The sequence below is a fragment of the Schistocerca gregaria genome, chromosome X, assembly GCF_023897955.1.
Source record: "Schistocerca gregaria isolate iqSchGreg1 chromosome X, iqSchGreg1.2, whole genome shotgun sequence".
In the NCBI taxonomy this organism is placed as follows: domain Eukaryota; kingdom Metazoa; phylum Arthropoda; class Insecta; order Orthoptera; family Acrididae; genus Schistocerca; species Schistocerca gregaria.
In genome coordinates, this window is record NC_064931.1 from 751,205,589 (window position 1) to 751,226,553 (window position 20,965).

General features: G+C 39.3%; 1 protein-coding gene across 1 annotated transcript in view; it reads right to left on the minus strand.

The window, feature by feature from the left end:
- Positions 1-5,580: 5,580 nt before the first annotated feature.
- The window catches only part of LOC126299370 (membrane-bound transcription factor site-2 protease), a 76,186-nt gene continuing 60,801 nt past the window's right edge, over positions 5,581-20,965 (minus strand). Inside the window, exon 6 of the mRNA XM_049991234.1 lies at positions 5,581-7,038. Coding sequence (XP_049847191.1) covers positions 7,001-7,038 — 38 coding nt within the window. The 3' untranslated portion in view covers positions 5,581-7,000. The remainder of the gene's footprint in view (positions 7,039-20,965) is intronic.

Sequence of the window (20,965 nt, forward strand, 5' to 3'; positions counted from 1 at the left end):
GCTTGAAAAGTAGTGCAGTTGCTAACATTGGTATTGTTCTGGCTGTTAGTGTCTAGTGGATAGTAATGAGCAAGTCCTAAGTGTGTTTGCCAGCCTACCATTTCATTTCTATGGGGTATGAATTTTTGGAATGCAACACTTGAAATAGTGTTGGAATTGAAGGCATTCAGGAACTGAAATCAGCTGGTCTCATGATATCAGATGAGCAACAGCTTGGCACAACTGGCAAGCCAAATGCTTCAATGCCATCAAAGAGGAAGGTAGACACTAAGCTAAGAGCCATGAGATTTTTAGAGCATATTTATGGCTAATGAGGTAATCGTAATTTTTGAGTATTACCTAGGAAATTGAAGTTTCAATGAGCTTGACTAATCTTTTCCACAACTAGAATATTACAACTACCAATGTAAAGATACATTTCACTAGATCTGCATTTGTAGTGTAATCTACATAAGTAAATATTCTTGATTGAATGACAAGATAAATCATGATTATTAAGAGGAGAAAAGCTTTAGCTCTATGGAACATTTAGTTTCTGAAGAACTAAACTGAGACCTGTGTTGTGGTTTTTAAAATATGCAGTTTTGTTCCTATTAACTTGGTCTTGTAGTAGTACCAGGTCATACTAGGTAAATGGAAGTGATTTGGAAGAATCCTTTGGTTGTTTATCAACACAAGTTTCTTTGTGATTTTAGTCCTAAAGAGTGCAGTCATATTCACTACTTCTACAGACAAATTATAAGATTTTATAGTCCTATTTATTTTTCTATTGACAAATTATAAGATTCTGTAGAATATGGACATTTTTTGATGCTCCTGAGTGAGAAATTTCAGTTCCTATACTGAATCTTGCCATTGTCTCAGGAATAGTCTCCATGTCCACTAAAAGCTAATGGCTCCCTCAATGACATGACTGAAACACACTTTTACAGAAAGTTTACATGTTAGCTATTGCAGTTTGTCAAGATTTTTCTCTCCTTCATTTTAAGGATGTGTCCTTCCCAAATGCTAATCTTAAAAGCAGGCAAAGAGCGTTCAGACTGTTGTGAGAGAATTTGGAAATTGCTTGCCGAGAGAGAAATGGAAAAATGTTAGTAAATTCCCCATGCCTGTTTTAATTCTACAAAAAATGCTAACTGACACTTTTTGCACAAATCAGGTAAATTACCTATTTTGTGTATCAAGACCTGCTTCAAAATCTACATTGTCACTGAATTTGTATAAGGCCCTTCAAAGCCACTTCTATGATGAGCAGCATATTTGTAGAAAACTGGAAAAAATGGCAACAATTGCAGTTTTAATTTTCATTGTTGTGCAGAATTGATTTCTTTTCAGAATGGTTGAAGGTTATTTGCCCCCAAGGAGTCTGAAAAATCTGATTTTTCACACTTGATGAAATTGCTATACCTAAGACTAATACACACACACAGATGTATAAGTCTTCTCATATTCCGTGTGAGAACAGACTGAGTAAACATATAGAAGGCAGAATAAAAAGTGCTACCCTGAACTTAATAGAGATTTGTAGAGTATAGATGTACATTAATAGGGTGCTGGATGTTTGTAGTAGATACAAAGCTGAGAGGAGGATGTTTGCTTCCCCAGTGAAGGTCAAAGATGTAACAAACAATGAAGTACAGTTTGATGTGTCAGTTTTTTTTTTTGCAGTGATTAATCATGTGCTTCTGGGTGTTCCCCTATTTCCATTTAACACAATATTTATAGATGATCAGCTAGCTGTCTTCAGGTGCCACATTCATCTGTAATGTGACATACACTGCCTTTTGGATATCTAGATTGGCTTTTAACATTACAACTGGGTATTGGGCCAATATAAAGAACAGCAATCTTTGACTTCACTTCCTCAGTCTCTCAACTGCAACTTCTTCCTCAGGTGTTTTTCATTGCATTGCCCATTCAGTTTGATGGTCTGGGTACCCATTCCTTGAAAACAATTTGTAGTTGCAATTCTTCGGCAAAGCTATCCTTGTGTGAAAGTATTTGAGCTCTATTGATCAGAGCTGTTAAGTTTCTTTGTGATGGGTGTTGACGGCTTGATGTGTGGGTATAGAGGTCTGTGTGTGTGATTTTCTATATACACTGACAAGGAATCCATATGTTCTTGTAACTAACACAAGGAAGGAGGGTAGCTTGTCTCTCTTTAAAATTCCATCATGTATTTTGTTACAATGGATAGTTTAAATGTTCCAGGAACTATTAAAGCTTTTCCACTCCATGTGGGCACAACATAAGTGTTGTCCACATGCTGATTGAAACACTTTGGTTACGGATACTGGCAGAAGTAAAGCTGTGAGTACGGGGCGTGAGTCGTGCTTCAGTAGCTCAGTTGGTAGAGCACTTGCCCGCGAAAGGCAAAGGTCCCGAGTTCGAGTCTCGGTCGGGCACACAGTTTTAATCTGCCAGGAAGTTTCAGTTTGGCAGATTCTGGTGTCTTTGTTTCAAAGTGTTTCATCTATGGTACACCCAGTGCTTTATTTGTAAAAATAAAACTCACTAACTCACTCACTCTACTGTGGCCCTCCAGTGGGTGTTTTTGAAATTTAGACTTGTTAATACATTTTTTACATACGAGTACAACATATCAATGCATACTGTCACAAATAGAGCAAGTCTCTCAATATGCAATAACGGGCAACCCATGAATACACCATCAGTCTGTTCATATTTTTTGTCAAATTGGAAATAATTTGATGACAATGTACCTAAAAAGTTCTGGGAAACAATTAAATTTTTCCTTTAGTTCCAAGAAATCAGGAAGTGGAACTCTCGTAAAGAGGGAGACATCAAAACTGACCACAATTTCTATGTCCTGGAGCTGCACTTGAGCTGCTCTATAAAGTCAGTGGTGTTATGAAAGTGTTGTTTACACTTCCCCCACATTTGATGGGAATGTGTTTTAGGTATTTTGTCAACTGGCACATAGTTCTGCCAATATTACCTGTGGTCTTACAGGAATTCCTTCTTGGGTTTCCAAGAAGACACTATATTCAAGATGGCACTGCAGCTCATATTTTAAGACCCTTAGTGATGTTACTTGGTAAACATGACTCGAAGAGTCATCATCTTTCTCTAGATTTTATTCTTTGGATTGACATTTATCGTTGATGTTCAAAAGGTCAAAAAATCTTCTCATTGTAGTCCACAAGACACAAGGACTGCAGCATTGCCCTTGTCAGCTGGCAGAACTACAGCTTCAGTGTCCTCTTGCAGGTTTCTTAATGATGTTATCCCTTGGAGATGTTGGATCTTAGTGTTTGCTTCAGTAAGTGTTCCACAGGTTTTGTAGAAAAACTTGTTGGCTCCTTCTGGTGGGAGGGAAACTGACATGCTCCACTGAGTTGTTGAATGCTGCTGGTAGAATTTTTGGAGTGGATGCAAAATTTAGCCCTTTAGTGTGGATCCAGTGTATTGCCCCAGATGTTTGTAAATGAGATTCATGATACAGCTCCCAGCTTCTTGTCTTGGGTTTTTGTGCACGTGATTGAATTTTGCTCTGCTGTGCATACATTTTTTTTTATTGTTTGTGAGCATGTTGTATTATCAACCCATCCCCAAGATTTTGCAGTGTGTTTAGCTGACATGTGAAGATGGAGCTGAAGCAGCTGTTTTTGAAGTGACATCTAGCATATGTCGGGTGTTGCAAATTCTCTCTCGCACTAGAACCATGCTTTCATGGCACCTAATCATACTTGCTGCTGTTGATGTTGTGTTTGATTGTAGCGAACATAACTACAGCTTCAAACTTTCTGGCAGATTAAAACTGGGATCAGGGCTGAAACCTTTGCCTTTTGTGGGCAAGTTGTCTGCTGATGTAACTACCCAAGCGTGACTCATGACCCATCCTCACAGCTTTACTTCTGCCAGTACATCTCCTCATGCCGTCCAAATTTGACAGTTCTCCTGCATGCCTTGCAGGACTAGTACTGGAAGAAAGCATTTTGTGGAGACATTGCTTAGCCACAGTCCGGGGGGTACTTTCCAGAATGAATTATGAGTTTGCAGTGGAGTGTGTGCTGATATGAAAATTCCTGGCAGCTTAAAATGGTGTTGGCACACAGTTTTAATCTGCTAGGAAGTTCAAGATCAACACACTCTCCACTGCAGAGTGAAAATTCATTCTGGTAGGTATGACTTGTTCATTTCGACTCCTTGTTGGGAAGGTCAACACTGAGAAGTGGACTTTTTTTCTTGGCAGAGTTTATCCAAATGGAGTACATTGGGGAACATCCTGCAGAATGGAGTGCTGAGATTGCTCAGACTTTCATAGTGTTATTAGTGTTGTGCTTCCAGGTGTTCTGCTGGGTTATTGTTTTTACTTTATGCAGTATTTCAACAACCAATCAAGCTGTCAGCCTAAGGTTCTTCAAGTTTTGCTGTTAAGTGTACTCACTACCTGGACTCCAACCGGTCTGTGAACTATTGTTGGTATGCACAACTATTTATAGCAAGAGTTCAAGTCTCTACATTCTATGACGCTCTTTTTGTTTTTAAAATTCACTGATATTCCATGAAGTGCAAACTCTGTGGTTTCCTGCTCTGGTAGATGCAATGGCCAGCAATATTTTAATAAATTGATTTTAATTTTTTTATCGATACCACCTAAACAGTAAAATGGTTAGCATTGTTACTGTCCATGTGGTGTGTGTCAGTCATATAGGGTCCACTCTGCCCTTGTGAGGGCAGATGAGGAGCTGCTCAAATAAAAAAAAGCACATACTGGCAATAAAGGCTGGAGGAATTAGCAATGTTGTATGATTATAGGTAGCTCCTCCTACTGCCTTTTAGGCAGCAGTTGGCCAGTCACAGCAGGCCTAAATATGGGTCCATGAATGGTGTTCTTGTTTTTAAAATGGAAACAATAACTTGTCAGAACATGTGGAGGCACACCATTAATGGAGTATAGTACTGGGAAATAACTGTTTGAAGCTGTATAGTTCATCACACAGTAATTAAAATGGAGATAAAGTTGTTTGTGACTTTTGCACATGTGTACAGTGGCCAAATGACATAAGTTATTATGGAGGTAGGCACAGGTGCATGACAATTAGATAATGGAAATGAAGTGGCCTGTAAAATGTTATTCTTTGTTAAAGTTGTCAATGGTTATCAGGAATGTATATTGAATATGTAGTGGAAGTGTGCAAAGTAGTGATGGTGGCAGTATAATCCACACATTTGATTGGCCAACCAGGGCCTCTTAAGTGTTCTAAAAGTTGTGAACTACAATAGTGTGGGTCTGGGCAGTATTCTGAAACTTGTTTCTTCTGGAAACTTGTCCGAACAGCTCTCCTCCATGCAGGAGCTTGATTGTGAACAGTTTAAAACCATCAGAATTAGACAGAGGAATTTCCCCAATATTCACTACAGCACATTCAATTTATAGCAGGTAGCATTCATCACTGAATGTAATCCGAATTTTGACTGGCGTTGGGCTTTAACTTTCCTTAGCTGCAAAAAAAAAAAAAAAAAAAAAAAAAAAAAAAAAGCGGTACAACTGATTATTTAGGAGGTTGAAAGCCTCGCAATATTTGGAGTAGTGATGCAATGAAATGTAAACTATTTTGTTAATAAATAATCAGATTTATATACATTTACACTATATGTAATTTTATGTGATTCCATGCAAAAGAGTAGTTAAATGCACTTACAGCTCTGTGGAAATGTGTTCATTACTGCCTCCACATACAGAAGCACTGACAGTTGATCTATATTTAAGTAGAAACTATACATTATGTCTAGGTTTTAATTTAGGTTGGTACCATTGGCTGAATTGTGTTCATTTATTTCATGTTCCAGTGCTCCAATTTATGAATATATCCCAGGACATAGAACATGTCAGTTTTACAAGTTCATAAGAGTTAGGTTCTATGGTATTATAAAAGTAATACTAAATAATTTCATATTTTATTTACAACTTAGGTTCTGTTACAGAAAATGAATTACAATAATAAATAGAAAGGAACAGAGATAAAGGGTCTGAGTGATGCTGGGTATGTGGTTCAGGAACTTTAGAGTAAAATGACCCAAACACTTAGTTTGTGAAGGGAAGGCATTAAAAATCTTAAAGCCTCTGAAATGGACCCCCTTCTGTACAATACTCAGGTTCGCATGCTCTTAATAGATATCATCTTTTCTTCAAACTTCCTGGCAGATTAAAACTGTCTGCCAGACCAAGACTCGAACTCAAGACCTTAGCTTTTTTGTGGACCAGTGCTCTACCATTCGAGCTACCCAAGCACGACTCATGACCTGCCCTCACAGCTGTACTTCTGCCCAGGCTGTGGCGGCTAAGCCATGTCTCCACAATATCCATTCTGCAAGGTTTGCAGGAGAGCTTCTGTGAAATTTGGAAGATAGGAGATGAGGTACTGGCAAAAGTAAAGTTGTGAGGACGGGTCGTGAAATGCAGTTGGGTAGCTCAGGTGGTAGAGCACTTGCCCACACAAGGTAAACGTCCCAAGTTTGAGTCTCGGTCCGGTGTATATATAGTTTTAATCTGCCAAGAAGTTTCATATCAGCACACTATCCACTGCAGAGTGAAAATCTCTATTCCGGAATCATTTTTTCTTATAGTGTCATGACTATGATACACACTATTACATTTAAAAAAGGGCTTTCTCCCCCTTTTATGAAACACACAAGGGAGAATATTGTTCAGTGGATGTGACAATTTAAAGCTCCTTAAAAAGATTTCTATATGTGATGAACCCCACTTATGATTCTTAAGGCTCTTTTCTATGCAAATAGCATTTTTCTAGCTAGTAGCCCAAATTGTAATGGCATGAAAATAACCATAACGTGATTTACTAATTTCTATGAGAGTAAAGAAGGTGTAAAGCATAAGTTGTAGAACTCAGTCTTTTGCACAGGCCGAGGTTGTGGTTGTGGTTGTGGTTTTACCAGTTTAATTTGCTGTCGATATGCAAGCCCAGGTATTTTGAAGTATCCACTGTAGCCATCTGTGGGTCACCCAGTTTTTCTACAATTTCTTCATCTTTAGAGGTGAATGTGGTTTTACTGTAAGTAACAGAAAGATCATTTATGTTACACTAGTTCACAGTATACCCAAAAATATTATTAGCTGATGCCTCAAGTTTGTCTAATGAATTATCAATAAGTATCGTAGCGTCATCGCCAGAAGTGAGTTTTGTTTTGTAAGAATGTGTGCCCTGATCCGTACACTCGACCTCCTTCCACAAAATTAATGAGAGATGGCAGCCAAACACCCCACCCCTCACCAGATCCTAGATATACTCTTGACTAACAGTATTCATCTACCTCTACAAAGAGGTAGATCTTTAATAGAAAGTAGGGGATCCAGAATTGGTCACTTTCCTGCTGCACAACCTACGCTTAGGTACGTAGCTTTATGTAAAAGTATTTGCTAACTGATACTCTCAAATGCTTTTGATAGGTCACAAAATATTCCAGTCATCTTAATTTTTTGTTGGACTACAAAACATTGACACAAATGCAAATATTGCATCTTCTGTTGATAACTACTTCTGAAATATGAACCAACCTTAGCTTATAGTATTATACTCATTAAGGTATTTAACAGTCCTAGCATGCATTGCTTTCTCTGAAACTGTGGAAAAACGTCCAGTAGTAAGACTGGCCCGTAGTTAGCAATATCTGCCTTATCTCCCATCTCGTGCAGTGATTTTACAACTACTTGCTTAAGCCTTGCAGGAATTATTCATTGCTCGAGTGATACATTGAATGTATTACTAAGTTGAGGGAACAAACTAAAATGTTAGCAACTACAAATGTATGTGTATTTATACTGTTTCCCCAGTCATTAGTGTTTCAAATATGTAATGTCAGATATGAATAATGTTAGTCAAGAGTGTACCTAGGATCTGGTGAGGCGTGGGGTATTTGGCTGCCACATCTCATTAATTTCGTGGAAGGGGGTCGAGTGGATGGACCAGGGCACACATTCTTACAAAATAAAAATCATATCTATAGAAAAACTGTTTTTGACTCACCAAACATACTAAGACTACTAATTTATAATACATACCCACCACAGTGTGATGAACTGAGAGTGTGTAGCTTGTGTGATATTTTTAAAAAATTATTTTGTTATTGGGCAGGTAACATTGAAACATGCAAATACTTCTTATATACACATTCGCCAGTGGGTAACAAGAAAAACAGCATAATTTAAATGTACAATACAAAGGGAAACTTTTAGAACCCAGAGCCAGAGACTTTTAGTTACAAGAAGAATAATGGCAAAATATTTATACACTTGCTGTTAGGTTACAAACATTCCATATTGCAACTTTCTTCAGACTGATAACTGAAGTGACATGTTTGTGTGGCAGGGAAGGACAAAAATTTCACTTGCAAAGGTCATAATTTTTGTATGGGGAGGGTGAAAGGTGCAGCTGCCCCTCACCGGGTTTGTCCTTACTGTTGGTAATTAATGACATGGTGAGTGATACATAGTTACTTAATAGTAGGAACAACTATTAGAGCACACTGTGGTATAGGATAAAAAGTTATCGATTAACTTAATGCGTCAAATTCTGATAAAAGCTCAAGCTTTCAATAACTGCCTCTATCATCATCATTATCATGGGCTGTTGTGAAACTGTCGCGGTTCCCAATTTTATGCCCAGAGGGCAACATCCTGTTTCTTAGATTAAATGATGGTGATGATATCATGGAGATGCCAAATGCTTAGGTGGCACTGTCTGCATCCGGATTTGCTCAAGTGTCATGACTTATATCAGTTGGTGAACTTTAAAAAGCCTTCCTGTGTCATCTTTCTTTATGAAGTTCATGTTTCCGTGTGTTGCTAAGTTCGTAGCCAGTATCTATTAATGTTATCACATAATATAATTTCCACTGCTTCCCTAATCACAAAGTACCACCCTGACAGACAGGGTGAACAGCTTGACACAGTCACAAAATATATAATAAGCGTAACAATGCAAGGTGATATGAAATGGAACGAGTACATCAGATTGCTAGTAGGGAAGATGAATGGTCAACTTCGATTTATTGGGACACTTTTGAAAAAGTGTAACAAATCTATAAAGGAGACACCGTATAGAATACAAGTGCAACCCGTTCTTGAGCACTGCTTAAGTTTGTGGGATCATGACCAGGTGAGGTTAAAGGAAGACATCAAAGAAATTCAGAGCCATCTAGCTAGATTTGTTACCTGTAGATTCAATGAGCATGTGAGTATTACAGAGATGCTTTGTGAACTCAAATTAGATTCCCTGGAGGGAAGATGACATTCTTTTCGCGAAGCGCTATTGAAGAAATTTCGAGTACCAGCATTTGAAGCCAACTGCAGAACAATTCTACTGCTGCCAATGTACATTGTATGTAACGACCACTAAGAGATGAGAAAAATTAGGGCTTTTACAAAGCTTATAGGCAGATGTTTTTCCCTCACTCTATTTGCAAGAACAACAGGAAGGGAAAAGACTAGTAGTGGTACGTGGTACCCTCCGCCATGCACTGTACAGTGGATTGCCGAGTATGTATGCAGATGCATAAAAGTGGAAGCCTTGCCAATTTCATGACAGTCAGGCCTAGCCCATGATGATGATGATGATGATGATGATGATGATAGTCATTAAAAGCTTGGGATTTTGAAACAGAAAGTTAACTGAGAACTTTTTACTCAGAGACAACAGACTTCAATCAAATTGGGGCATACTTTGCTTGTTGCAGCTACGTGCACCACAGTGCAAACATAGAAATCAATTGGAGCCAATGCTAAGTACAGCATTCAAAAGTGACTGTAAAGTTGGTAAGAGGTAAGGCTGTCATCAATCCAAAACTTGGTTTGGAAACCCCAATGCTGTACACTTATATGGCGTGGTATACTGTTGTCTTCCTCCATCCTTTGTGACTTACCCAACTACTTCTAGGGGTACCTACAGTTTAAAGTGGATTCCAAACCATTGTAGTTGCCACTATCGTATTAAACTTGAAACAGCTTTCACAAAGATGAAGTAATTTGGGAGTAATCTGAAGACAACTTTCAGACACAATGGTGTAACATTGTAGACCTAAGGCATGTGGTATGAATTTAACACACGAATGTCAAATAGTAACATCCTCATTCATGTAAAGGCTCCCTGCAGATATCTTAATTCTGATTTTGTGAGATGTCATGTACCAGTTCTCCCCGACTTCACCAAACCATCAGTGTGTCCCCAGTTCCATGTGATATGCCCTTAACAGAAATTTATTTGAGAAGAGATCAAAACTGGGTAGGCAAATCATGTTCCACTACAATAACAAAATTGTGCGAAATACTAAGGACCTGAACACACATGAAAATTGAGTCATACTCTTGTTGCTGATGGCTGACAATTGTATGACCATCATCAATAGCTTCATTTCAAAGCTTGGAATCTGTTAATATTTTTATAAGTTTGTACTTTCCATATTGCACATACTTATTTGTATGATGCAAATTGTTGTTGATTAAACTGACTACATCACAGATATACCTTACAGGTAGAATCCTGTTTTTTTTTTTGTCATCCATGTCCAATAATGCTTGGGGTAACACAGGAGTTATGTTAAAAAAAAAAAAACACCTCTGTCTTCTTTTTACATAGTTACACTTTGCAAGCAAACTTTATGGGATAATACTGGAGCAGTTATGTAAATAAAAGTGACATCATTGAGGCAAACATTTGCTTCACACAAATAGTAAGTGGTAAGTATTTAAAAGGGTTCTCTCAAGTCACTATAGAAACTGAGTACTGATGACCGGAAAGTTGAGAGAGATTTTGACTGGCACGTGCTCCGCACATCTAGTTTTTAGCTAGGTTTCAAGCTTGTACAGAGTATTAACTGTATTGGATATAGTTGTTCATTACGGAATTATACATTCATTTTGGTGTCGAAAACATCATGCTAGAAACTACCAGCATAAACTGATGTTTCTGTACAGCAGATCAAAGTCATAAAAGAAAGTATAAATGTTACAGAGGTATTTAATCTCCCATGTAGTAACAGTTCACAATACATGACATTATTCCTGAAAATGGAAATACCTCTGTAAGGCTCAAACAGAGAATGATAGTCGTTCTAGTAAAGATCATTTTGAGCTTAATTGCTTACATATACCAATTGTGTAGCTTCTGTTAAACTTCACGTGTGAATTATCCTCATATTTCATACATAAAGTACAAGAATAAATACTTTAAGCTGTGTTTTGTAGTTGAACTGTTGTTCCATTTCTTTATTTTATCCATAATAGAGTGAAAAAGTGCTGAGGTAGCAAACTGTCTTGTACTCATGTTGTCATGAGTCGTCATTTGCCTAAAGAGGTGGATCTCACAGCATGTTTTGTTTACTGATGACTGACTCTACTCTTACATCTTGTTTGTAGTTGCCCCTGACATTTGGTTAAATTCTGGCAGGAAAAGAACTGTGTTTCATAAGTAATAAAGTGAAGCTGTCTTCAATCTGAAGATTGCTTTGAGCACCACAGTGCTTTGTGATGTAATTCTATTGTGGTCTCTTGCCTTCCTTCAAACTCTGAACTGACTTGCGTGACCAGTTACAGTGGGACTTATAGTTCAATGTGGATTCCAAACCAGTTAGTTGGTTGATTAGTTAGCTGGTTATTTGCATGTTCTTTGGATCACTATTGTGAAGTGGAATGAGTCTGTTTTTCAATTATAGCATACTTTCTCAGCAAAATATGCTAACTGTTTCCTCAGAAATTGTTCTATCGAGTAGAACAATGGTTTCCAACATGGGGGGTAATTACACCTGAGGGGTAAAAACAAAAGAATTGGTCATGTTTTGGTCACAAAACTGAATTGTTTTTAAAACATCATTACAATCAATCATATTTCAGTGTTATACTGATTGCATAAGTTACCAATTACTACATTTCATTCAAATACTAGCAGGGTTGCCACAGGTTCTTGAAATCAGGGAATGTCAAACACGTCATGGAAATGAAAAAAAACGCTGGCAAAATCACGTTTTTGTTTCAGTAGATGAAATGGTTCGTTTACTGAGATGTCATGCATTGTCACTGGCCAGGCACAGCAGAGTACATGCGTCACTTCCCTACTCCCTCATTACTACTGCTTCTCTCTTTTCTACCACTCCCGTGAGCTTGCAGTCAGTGGTGCCACCACTTCTTGCAGCTAGCCTGGCAGCTACCAATGAGAGGCAGGGGGGCCATGAGGAGTGGGTTTGTATGATCAGATTCTCAGAGACTGTAGACGCAGTGGCTAGAGACGGTAGTCGTGTGCATTATTTGTGTCTGGATGATTGTATATGTAATCTCGTTTTCTGGCAAAACCTATGGCTGAAAATTTAGTTGTGATTGTGTTTTCTACTTGCCTGTCTGTGCCTCAGCGGTCATCTTTACGGTGAGTTGCTACCTATCCTCATTATTATTGAGACGGCTAGAGACGGTAGTCGTGTGCATTATTTGTGTCTGGATGATTGTATATGTAATCTCGTTTTCTGGCAAAACCTATGGCTGAAAATTTAGTTGTGATTGTGTTTTCTACTTGCCTGTCTGTGCCTCAGCGGTCATCTTTACGGTGAGTTGCTACCTATCCTCATTATTATTGATTCTAAGAGTATTTGAACAAGTTATCTTTTGCATGTATTGATCACCGTGGTATCATTTCATCAACACGTTGTCTGTGGCTGGTGAATAGCTGGTAACACGAGTGGATTTCTGTGATGGGCGAAAGCCATTAGGGTTCCCACTAATATGCAGGCCCTCCCTGTTAGGTTTAGTCTCATTGATCTACCCACAAGCTGTGTGTGTCTGTGTGTAGCAGTGGATTTTCAAGGTTTATTCCATGGACTCAGGAATGCAGTGCTCCTCAGAGGCCAATTGCGCTGGATTTCTGGAATTGCGACTGTCTCACCACAAATATGTTGTACTGTGTGGCGTTTTCTAGACATTTTATTTGTTCTAGTACATTGTGGCACTTCAAAAGTAGTTTATAAGTTAGGAAGTACGGGAAATAAGAACAAGAAATCTGCCAGTCACTGGAGGTTATCTGCTACATACTCATATACACTGAAGCTCCAAAGAAACTTGTATACGCATGTGTATTCAAGTACAGAGATGTATAAACAGGCAGAATACAGCACTGCGGTTGGCAATGCCTATATAAGACAACAAGTGTCTGGCGCAGTTGTTGATCAGTTACTGCTGCTACAACGGCAGGTTATCAAGATGTGAGTGAGTTCGAATGTGGTGCTATAGTCAGCGCACAAGCAACAGGACACAACATCTCCAAGGTAGCGATGAAGTGGGGATTTTCTCGTACAACCATTTCATGAGTGCACCGTGAATATCAGGAATCTCATGAAGCATCAAATCTCCACATCACTTCAGCTGGAGAAAAAACCTGCAAGAATGGAACCAATGAAAACTGAAGAGAATCATTAAGTGTGACAGCAGTGCAACCCTTCTGCAAATTGCTGCAGATTTCAATGCTAGGCCATCAATAAGTGTCAGCGTGTGAAACATGGAACAAAACATCATTGATATGGGCTATCGGAGGCTAAGGCCCACTTGTGTACCCTTGATGATTGCATGACACAAAACTTTTACGCCTCACCTGGGCCCGTCAACACCGTCATTGGACTGTTGATGACTGGAAACATGTCGCCTGGTTGTACAAGTCTCGTTTCAAATTGTATTGAGCAGATGGACATGTAGAGGTGCGGAGACAACCTCATGAAACTTGCATGTCAACAGGGGACTGTTCAAGCTGATGGAGACTCTGTGATGGTGTGGGGCGTGTAGTTGGTGTGATATGGGACCCGATACGTCTAAATATGACTCTGACAGGTGACTGTACGTAAGCATCCTCTCTGATCACCTGCATCCATTCATGTGCATTGTGCATTCCGATGCGCTTTGGCAATTCCAGCATGACAATGCAATACCCCACACGTCCAGAATTGCTACAGTGTGTCCCCAGGAACACTATTTTGAGTGTAAACACTTCCACCGGCCACCAAACTCCCCAGATATGAACATTACTGAGCATATCTGGGATACTTTGCAACGTGCTGATCAGAAGAGATCTCCAGCTCATCTTACTTTTATGGCTTTATGGACAGCCCTACACGATTCATGGTGTCAGTTCCCTCTAGCACTACTTCAGAAATTAGTTGAGTCCATGCCACATCGTGTTGCGGCACTTCTGTGTGCTTGCAGGGTCTCTACATGATATTAGGCAGGTGTACCGTTTCTTTTGCTGCTCAGTGTATTTCTCGAAAGAAAAATTACAAAATATATGTAAAATAATAGATATAGCACAGTGGGTAATAACTGATGATAACGAATGTAGCAGAACCAACATTTTATTTTCACTTACCTGTAGTGTTAGTTGACACAATTATTCCCTGCCTTATACATCTCTTTCAAGACCCCTACTTTTTTCTAAGGTTATTTCTGAAATCGGTGAAGGTCTTTTAAATCTGTCTTGTTACTCCAAGAAAATGCATGTTTTTGTCAGTAAATGTGTTTAGTTTTATTGAAATAAAATGATATCAGTGGTCTTAATGAAACACACATACCATTTGGCTTGCTTTCTCCATCTAAAAACAGTTGATTACAAAGGCTGTTCATGTCAGTACCTAAGATTTTCACCCATATCAGGAAACGCCATCTGTTTGGATTTTTTTTTAAAAAAAATAGATATTTCCTCATTTGCACTATTGTCTTACCGTAGCTGCAAATGCAGATTGTCAACTTAGTCTTATCTCACCTTTGAGATCTCAAAATTTGTTGGGGAAAAATGATAAAACTTGTCTGGAATTCAGCATTAATGTGTGAAAATGTGGTGGAGATGACAGTTTCTAAAGCAAATGTGTCAATTACATCTTCCTGAGGTAGTCCACCTGCTACACATATACTTTGTGCTGCAGTGCCCTTAGACAGTGAGCTGTGTGATGGGACTTTATCTCAATCGATGAGGTTAAGTGGTGGTGGGATGCCTGCTGATTTCCCGTAAACAACCTGTATGGGATTTATCAAGTGTGGCCCCAATAGACCATTCTGTGCATTCACTATTGCAGAAATCAAAAAGTCATATTCACATTCCAATTCCTTGAACATGGGCACTAGTAACACTAGTTGCTCTGTTAAGGATATTAGAAATATAGCATGTTGCATCTTCTTGCTCATACCATTCTCATTTCTCCCACATGAGTGCCCAGTTTTCTAATCCCTTCAGCAGTAATCTGCCCTCTCTTGGTCACTGCATTTATCATTTGGTTTGTCCCCATTAGGGATGCTCTTACTATAGTTACTCACTCTTTATACAGTCACAACAGTCCTCTCTGTTGCTTTTCTAACACACCTATTTTTTACCTTAAAGAAGGATGCATTGTCTTAGTGTAGTGTACCAAAAAATATCTTGCAAGTCACACCAACAAAGTTTAATATTCCTCATTTTATCCTTGTTTGCTCATGCCTAGCCAACTCCCCAATTAATTCTTTTGCTTCCATAATTTTCCTTGCATGCCATTTTGTAGTCTGCTGTACCATTTGCCTGTGCTTACTTTGATCACACGTAACTTCATATGGCAATGCATTACTGCTCTGTTGGCTACTGGTTGTGTTTGCTCAGACTTCTCGTGAAGTTCTCTTAGACTGAAATAGCTAACAGTTCTCCAAGTTGTACTGTATAGACTAATTATGCCATGGTTATCATAATATATTCCCAGTGCAAACTGGAACTGTTGTATTCATACACCTTATGACAGTCTTCCTTGTTCCGTGAAGCAGGACATCAGCATCCTCCCAACAAGTGCTCTCATCCATAGTGCCTGTTTCCCTGGAATCTGTAATAAAAAGAAACTCTCAGCCTACTGACCATACCCTTCTAGTTCTTGCTGGTTAAAATTTGGTCACTCTAGTACATAACATTTCATTTCACTTAAACTAATCCAATATCAAATATCTCACTGTTATTTCTCCTATTGTTCCCTGTACTTCAGAAAAACTCTTTTTATCGATCTGCATGTACCTTTATACATTTCTTTCACCATAATCGAAATAGATTTGGTTCCTTCACATCAACAGCAGTAGATGGTCCTCACAACTGACTATCCAATTTCTTAGTGCATCCTCTTCATACGCATTCATCATGCAGCCATGCTTCCTGAAAATCTGGGGTTCTTAGTTTTATCACAGTTTAACTTATTTCGTTCCTTGTTCTCGTGTTGCTGCAGGTGCAACATCTGCGTCCTTTGCTGGATTTTGGTCACATAATCTTTGTACTTATGAACTACATTCACCGGCTTTTTCTGGAGCTACCCGGGTAGGTTACATTTCCTGTCAAAAAATAACTCAAATGGGGCACACCCCGTTGTACTGAGAGGTATCGTGTCGTATACAAAATTAGCATGTGGCACGCAGTGGTCCCAGTCGGTTTGATCTCAGCTAATATAGTGCTGCAACATCTCTGTTAAGGTACAATGAGTGCACTCCAGTGCACCATAGGATTGTGGATGGTAGCTCATCATCTGAACCTTTTCTATCCTCAACAGTTTACAAACCCCTTTCATGGTCTCACTTATAAAATAACTGCCCATGTCATCCAGTAGTGATCCCAAATTTCATAATTACATTCTCAACTAGTTTTTGCACAGCCATGTTAATGTCTTGTCGGTCAGTTGGTCCGGCTAAAACAAATTTCGTTAATGAATCCTGAAATGTCAGAATGTAGCAGTTTCCGGCATGTGTTTGTGGTAGTTGGTCCATGATGTCAATATTGCACCTAAGAACACAAATTCTGGGTAGGAGTCAATTCCAACAGGTGCTTCATCTTTGTCTGTGTTATCTTGTTTTTCTGGCAGCTCTCACAAGTCTTAAAACATTTTTCTATGTTGACCTTCATTCTGGGTCAGGAACAATATTGTTTCACCTGCCTGTAAGTTCTCCCCATTCCCTGATGTCTGCCCACAAGGAATGTGTGTATCTGGGCCAAAAAAGCCAATTTGTCTGCTGAACTCATTGTCCTCCATGCTTAGCGGTGGTGTGTCATTCTTCATGTCTCCGGTTGAGGGTTCTATTGTCTCAGCAATTTCTGCTATCTCTGTGCTAGCAGTCTCATCACATGCCTCCAAGGCCAAGCTTTGTTTGCCTTCTATGTAGAGTATGTGATAGCCACACTCCTCTAATTTTAATCAAAACTTCATCAACTTGGAAGATGGATCAGAAATGCTACCTAACCACGCCAGTGGTTTGTAATCCATGATTATCTTAAATTTTCTGCCGATCATCACCGAGGTCGGAAATATTTAACAGTTGACACTATATATGCTAATAGTTCGTGTTCCACCATACTATAGTTCTGTTTGGATTTGTTATGGATCCTGGAGAAGTACGTTATTGGCAAGTCCGTCCACATCTCTCCTTGGCTTAAGTATATGCCAAGAGCATGATTGCTTGCATCCCTTTTAATTACAAATTCTTTAACAAAAATTAGGACACTGTAACATAGGAGGACTGATTAGTTTTTCTTTCAATTGCTGTAAGGGTTCTTCCTGTGAAATTTTACGGAAATCACTCATGAATCATCATCAGTACCCGACGAGTCCTAGGAATGATTTGGCTGGTCTTTGGCTGTGGGTATTTCTCTATAGCCTCAACCTTGGAAGGATCAGATTACAATCCCAAAGCGGTTAGTATGTGTCCCAGGAACATAATTTCTTTCCATAAAAACTCGCATTTATCTACTTGCAGATTCAAGTTCCTTCATCGCAATTGACTGAATACTACATCTAGGTGCATTTTATGCTCGTCTAATGTGGCACCCACCACAACGACATTGTTCAGATATATAAAGACTTTGTTAGCCCATACCCCAGTCAGACAGCATCCATTAAATGCTGAAAAGTGGATGGAGCAGCTTTCAAGCCTATTGCCATTTTATTGTATTCATAATGGTCCATTGGTGTGCTAAAAGCCATTTTTTCTTGGTCCTTCTCATCTATCAGTACCTGATAGTATCATTTAGCAAGGTTCAGCATGGAGAAATACTTCGCCTTCCCTGAACTGTCGTAAGATCTTGTCGATCCTGGGCAAAGGCTATACCATCTTTAAAATATATTTCATTCAGTTTTTGGAAGTCTGCTAATACAATTTTTGTCTCCTGTTGGCACCTTATTTCTTTGGAATCATTATTAGTGGGAAATTCCATGGGCTGGTACTTGAAATTATGCCATCAGCTAACATCCCCTCCAGCTAGGTTTGTAATGCTTATGGCTGCACTTGGGGAATTCGGCATGGTCTCTGGTTTATTATTTCACCTTCAGCTTCCAGTGTCAGTGGAATTCAATGCTTTACCAATGTTGTATGAATGAGCACATCTCCTGATAAATGGAACACATTGTTGCATGAAGATCTGAACAGGAAAGGCTTGACAGATAAAATAGAGATTCAGGAGAGGAAGAACCTGAGAAAAATTCTGAAACCCATCAAAACAGATGGTGAGTTCAGAAGACAATCAAACCAGGAGCTATACAATCACACTGAAAAAATTACAGATGTAGCCAGGAAGAGACATCTCGCTTTCTATGGACATATCACAAGGATGGACCAACCAAGACTAACCAACCGACTTCTCAGTTACTGGAAGAACAAGAAGACCGTGGCACCATGGCTGATAGAAGTGAAGAAAGACATCCAGGAACTGAACATAACTGAAAGTGACGTTAAAAACTGAGAACTTTTCAAAAAAATGGTTCAAATGGCTCTGAGCACTATGGGACTTAACATCTGAGGTCATCAGTCCCCTAGAATTTAGAACTACTTAAACCTAACTAACCTAAGGACATCACACACATCCATGCCCAAGGCAGGATTCGAACTTGCGACCGTAGCGGTAGCGCAGTTCCAGACTGAAGCACCTAGAACCGCTCGTCCACTCTGGCTGGCGAGAACTTTTCAGAAGAATATTAAAAGAAAAGAGATTTCAGGACAGATCACCCTGTAAAAAGACCGGCGCCCTTTGTACAAAGGAGAAACATAGGCAGAGAATGTGGGATTACTGGGCAAACATCAAGTCCATCTACAGGCTGAAGTTGAATATGGTGGTCCTTAGCTGGCCCATTCGAAAGAGGAAGAAGAATAAGAAGAAATAAATGTGATATGCCAATAAATATAACGTAATCGATGGGTATATTTTCATTTTCAATGTAACACTGAAAAACAGAGAAATAAAATAAAAGAAAGAACATATTGTACCTCAAAAATAAGTCTTCAGAAATGAATATTAAACTGGCAAGAAATAATGCCAAAATTAGCAGAAAGAAGGACTAAAATTTACAGGAAATAACACTGAAATTGTCAAAAAATAAGATCAAAATTGTCATAACATAAAACGATTTCCTGATCTTAGCCATGAGATATTAGTGAATGAAAGTAGGAATATTAAATCACATTTTTGAAATTTTCGTCTTCAACATGTGGTATTATCCACAATGTCAATGTTGCAGAGCTTAGACATTTAAGGTAGCCTGCAATGTAAGACTTTCAGCTCAGGTTCTTATCCATATAAACACGTAAGAATTTTGTTTGTTTCTATTATTGATTTATCATCATGCATTATTTCTAATGTGTGATCATGTCTTGTGCAGTACTGAATTGCATATTGCGTTTTATCTAAATTCAGGGACAGTCCAATTTCAAGTTTTTCAGTTACTCCAGTAGGCTTGATTATAATATTTGCAACGTCAGCAAAGAGAACTACTTGTTCTTCTTGGATATACAGGGTGATTTTTTCCGCAGTGTACAAACCCTATGGATTGATCAGTGATATGAGACAAAAAATGTCTAGTGAACTTATGTCCAGAAATGCATGGTTTCCATGCTAGAGGCCATTTATTCAATCACATGTTGTTAAAGAGACTGCGGTCTATTAAGAGCTCTACCATGCAGCCACAGTTACAGCCTGTGTTGAAAACGGTTTCCATGCGCCTCAATGTGTGCGTGTTCTGTCCCACACATTCGACCAGGTTGCATCTGAACAGTGTCAAAAGTAGCATGAATACATTGCTCCAGTGTCTCCATATCTGGGATGGCATCTGCATGTGCAATACTTTTGAGACGGCCTCATAATCAGAAATCACACAGGTTGAGGTCCAGTGAACAAGCAAGCCATGCAGCTGGACCCTGGCCAGTCGACCAGGGAAGACACAATTGAGACGTGTCCGGACAGTAATGGCGAAATGGCTGGAGCACCATAATGCAGCAGCCTCATAACACTTCGAAACATCAATGGCACTTCTTTCAGCAGGGGAGGCAAAGTCACCTGCAAGAAACGTCGATAGTTCTGGCCTGTTAGGTGATATGCAAGGAAGACTGGTCCCAAAATACAGTAGCCAATTATCCAACCCCACACATTCTGGCTGCACCGATGCTGATGATTCACTGTCACCATAGCATGGGGTTTTGCATAGTAGCCCACAGATGACTGTTATGGAAGTTGAAGATACCACTCCGCGTATAGGTGGCCTCATCTGTGAACAGGATGGATGACACACATACCGGAATCATTGTTGCCTCGTGAGGAAAACACTGACAAAACTGCTCCTGATGTGGCAAGTCTGTTGCTAGTAGCCCTGAACACGCTGTAAGTGATAAGGGTAGTAACAATCATCATGAAGAATGAAACTTCCTGGCAGATTAAAACTGTGTGCCCGACTGAGACTCGAACTCGGGACCTTTGCCTTTCGCAGGCAAGTGCTCTACCATCTGAGCTACCAAAGCACGACTCATGCCCGGTCCTCACAGCATTACTTCCGCCAGTATCTTGTCTCCTACCTTCCAAACTTTACAGAAGCTCTTTTCATATCAGCGCACGCTCCGCTGCAGAGTGAAAATCTCATTCTGGAAACATCCCCCAGGCTGTGGCTAAGCCATGTCTCCGCAGTATCCTTTCTTTCAGGAGTG